Source organism: Otolemur garnettii, unplaced genomic scaffold, assembly GCF_000181295.1.
Source record: "Otolemur garnettii isolate 467f Iridium unplaced genomic scaffold, OtoGar3 scaffold00013, whole genome shotgun sequence".
Lineage (NCBI taxonomy): Eukaryota > Metazoa > Chordata > Mammalia > Primates > Galagidae > Otolemur > Otolemur garnettii.
In genome coordinates this window covers 12,956,557-12,959,572 of record NW_003852408.1, presented here as the reverse complement: position 1 = coordinate 12,959,572, position 3,016 = coordinate 12,956,557, and the positions used below count along the sequence as shown (strand labels likewise).

Sequence of the window (3,016 nt, the reverse complement as noted above, 5' to 3'; positions counted from 1 at the left end):
CTAATCTTTATGTTCGATGTGCCCTCTCAAGGGTCTAGATGGGGGAAACTGAGGCTCAGTTCTTGGGCATCAAAGCTCTGTTAAGTCAGAGAGGTACTCTGGGATAAGTGGCTCTTTCCCTCCTTCTCTTCCCCTCCCCCCAATTCAAGCCCACTTGGTAGTTATTTCTGAGCATACTCCTTTGTGGGGGCTTCTGTGCTTCTCAGGGATGTTTCCAATGACTCAAGATACCTTTCCCAGGGGCAGAACAAAGTCAAAGGTCTACACTGGGGGTAGATTGGGCAATGAATGGAAGCTTGGGTATCCCATTGCCACCTGCTGTGTCCTATCAGCACTGGTGATGGCATCAGGGATGGGACACTGCTCCTTGAAGGCTGTGTCTGGTCCAGGAGGTGGCTGTTGCTCTTCTAGGGGCCGTTGTGAGGGGGTGTGTCCTGCTGAGAATGGGCAGGGGTGTGGGGCCAGCTGGAGGCAGGAATGAGTGGGAGGCTGCATTCCTGAGAGGGCCCCTCTCCACCCAACCCTCCCGTCTTCCCACATCACTTCATCCTTTGGGTTCCAAGCCTCATTCTTTTCTCTCCCTCATGCTCAGTTCTGTTTCGGCTGTTTCCCAGCTTCCCGGGCTGGGGGGAGGGGGCTGGCCAGAGTCCCTGGGGCTGGGTCTTTATCTGGACCCAGCCAATAGCCTGATATTCTGGTGCCAGAGCCGCCAGCCTCTCCCCAGCACCTGCTCTGGCTGTGCCCTCCTCTTGGGGGACGGGGGTGGGAGGACAGAAGGGTCTGGACCATGTCACCCACAAGCCTGCCCAGCATGCCCACTGCCCAATTCCTGTCACAAGCTAAGGGTCTAGGAGAGGAGGCCCCTAAATCCTTCACTCCTCTTCGTCTTGGTTCTGCAGCAGCGTCCCTCAGAGTGGACTGCACAGGGAGGAGCCCGACCTTCAGCCTCAGCTGGCCAGCGAAGCCCCGCGTCGCGCGGCTCCTCCGCCTCCCTCCAAATCCGCGCTGCTTCCTCCACCGTCCCCTCGGGTGGGTAAGCGGTCCCCGCTGGGACCCAGCGCCCAGCCTGCAGCGACTCCCACATCGCCCCATCGGCGCACTCAGGAGCCTCTGCAGCCGGAGGACACCATTGCCGAAGAGAAGCGAGGGAAAAAGTCCAAGTCGTCAGGGCCCTCGCTGGCGGGCACGGTAGAATCCCGGTCGCAGACGCCCCTGAGCGAGGCTTCAGGCCGCCTGTCCGCTCTGGGCCGCTCACCTAGGCTGGTGCGCGCTGGCTCCCGCATCCTGGACAAGCTGCAGTTCTTTGAGGAACGACGACGCAGCCTGGAGCGCAGCGACTCGCCACCGGCGCCCCTGCGGCCCTGGGTGCCCCTGCGCAAGGCCCGCTCTCTGGAGCAGCCCAAGTCGGAGGGCGCCGCGCCGTGGGGCACGCCCGGGGCCTCGCAGGAGGAGCTGCGGGCGCCGCCCGGTAGCGTGGCCGAGCGGCGCCGCTTGTTCCAGCAGAAGGCAGCCTCTCTGGACGAGCGCACACGGCAGCGCAGCCCGGCCACAGACCTCGAGCTGCGCTTCGCCCAGGAGCTGGGCCGTATCCGCCGCTCCACCTCGCGAGAGGAGTTGGTGCGCTCTCACGAGTCCCTGCGCACCACTCTGCAGCGCGCCCCGTCACCTCGAGAGCCCGGCGAGCCTCCGCTCTTCTCCCAGCCCTCCACCCCCAAGACCTCGCGGGCTGTGAGCCCCGCCACTGCCCAGGCGGCCCCTCCGAACGTCGCGGGGAAGGCTGGGGACGAGCCAGGGAGGCCCAGGAGCCGTGGGCCGGTGGGCAGGACGGAACCGGGGGAAGGCCCACAGCAGGAGGTTAGGCGTCGAGACCAGTTCCCGCTGACCCGGGGCAGAGCTATCCAAGAGTGCAGGAGCCCCGTGCCACCCCCCGCGGCCGATACCCCCGAGGCCAGGACGAAAGTCCCACCTGGACGGAAGCGGGAGCCCCCAGCGCAGGCCGTGCGCTTCCTGCCCTGGGCCACACCGGGCCTGGAGGGCGCTGCTGTGCCGCAGACCTTGGAAAAGAACAGAGCGGGGCCTGAGGCTGAGAAGAGGCTGCGCAGAGGGCCTGAGGACGACGGTCCCTGGGGACCCTGGGACCGCAGAGGGGCCCGCAGTCAGGGCAAAGGTCGCCGGACTCGGCCCACCTCCCCTGAGCTCGGTAAGGCCGCAAGGAGGGAGGAGAAGGTGTCTGGACCCAGGTGGGAGGGGGTTTGAGGAGAGCAAGACTGCTCTGCTGTTTGGCTTGAGGATTGTGGTCCGATAAGAGGGTGGGTTTGCCAGAGACGGCATGAACAGATGTTCAAGTTTGAATGAAGGATTGTGAAGTCTCTTGTGCTAGAACCTGCTACTGGTAGGCACAGTGTGACTATTCTGATGGAGACTGGGTGGGGCTGAGTTGTGAGCAAAGTCTGGATCCCTGCCACAGGTCCTTGGGTCTAGTGACCTGCTAGGTTGTTGGGTCAAAGACTACTAATGGGGAGACCTAAGGAGCCCCATCATAGCCCCATATGCTATGGAGAAAAGATGATAGATGGTCTCAAATAACTTGCCAAGTCTTTATTATAGGCAAACTTTAGGCCTGCCAACTCTTTACTCTGCTTTTCCCAACCGCCTGTCCCCACTGAGATCTCCAACCTCCTCTTCCAGCCTCCTCTTTCACATCCTTGCACTTCCATCTGAGTTGACCAGGGGTTCCTGTACTTGCTACCTGTGTGTTGTCTCCTAACCTTCCCAGAAGTGATGATTAATATCACCAGCAGAAGAATACCCTCCGTAATGTTCATTCTAAGGACCAGGGGTTCCTATACTTGCCTACCTGTGTGCTGTCTCCTAACCTTCCCAGAAGTGATGATTAATATCATCAGCAGAAGAATACCCTCGGTAATGTTCATTCTAAGCATCAGCTTGGGGACCACACATGGAGAGAGGCAGAGGAAGCTGCTTCCACTGCTTCTCCAGATTAGATGCCTTTCCT

General features: G+C 61.0%; 1 protein-coding gene across 1 annotated transcript in view; it reads left to right on the top strand.

Moving 5' to 3' along the window:
* Positions 1-3,016, top strand: part of SPEG (SPEG complex locus) — a 59,622-nt gene that overhangs the window by 13,010 nt on the left and 43,596 nt on the right. Inside the window, exon 4 of the mRNA XM_003784918.1 lies at positions 900-2,200. Coding sequence (XP_003784966.1) covers positions 900-2,200 — 1,301 coding nt within the window. The remainder of the gene's footprint in view (positions 1-899; positions 2,201-3,016) is intronic.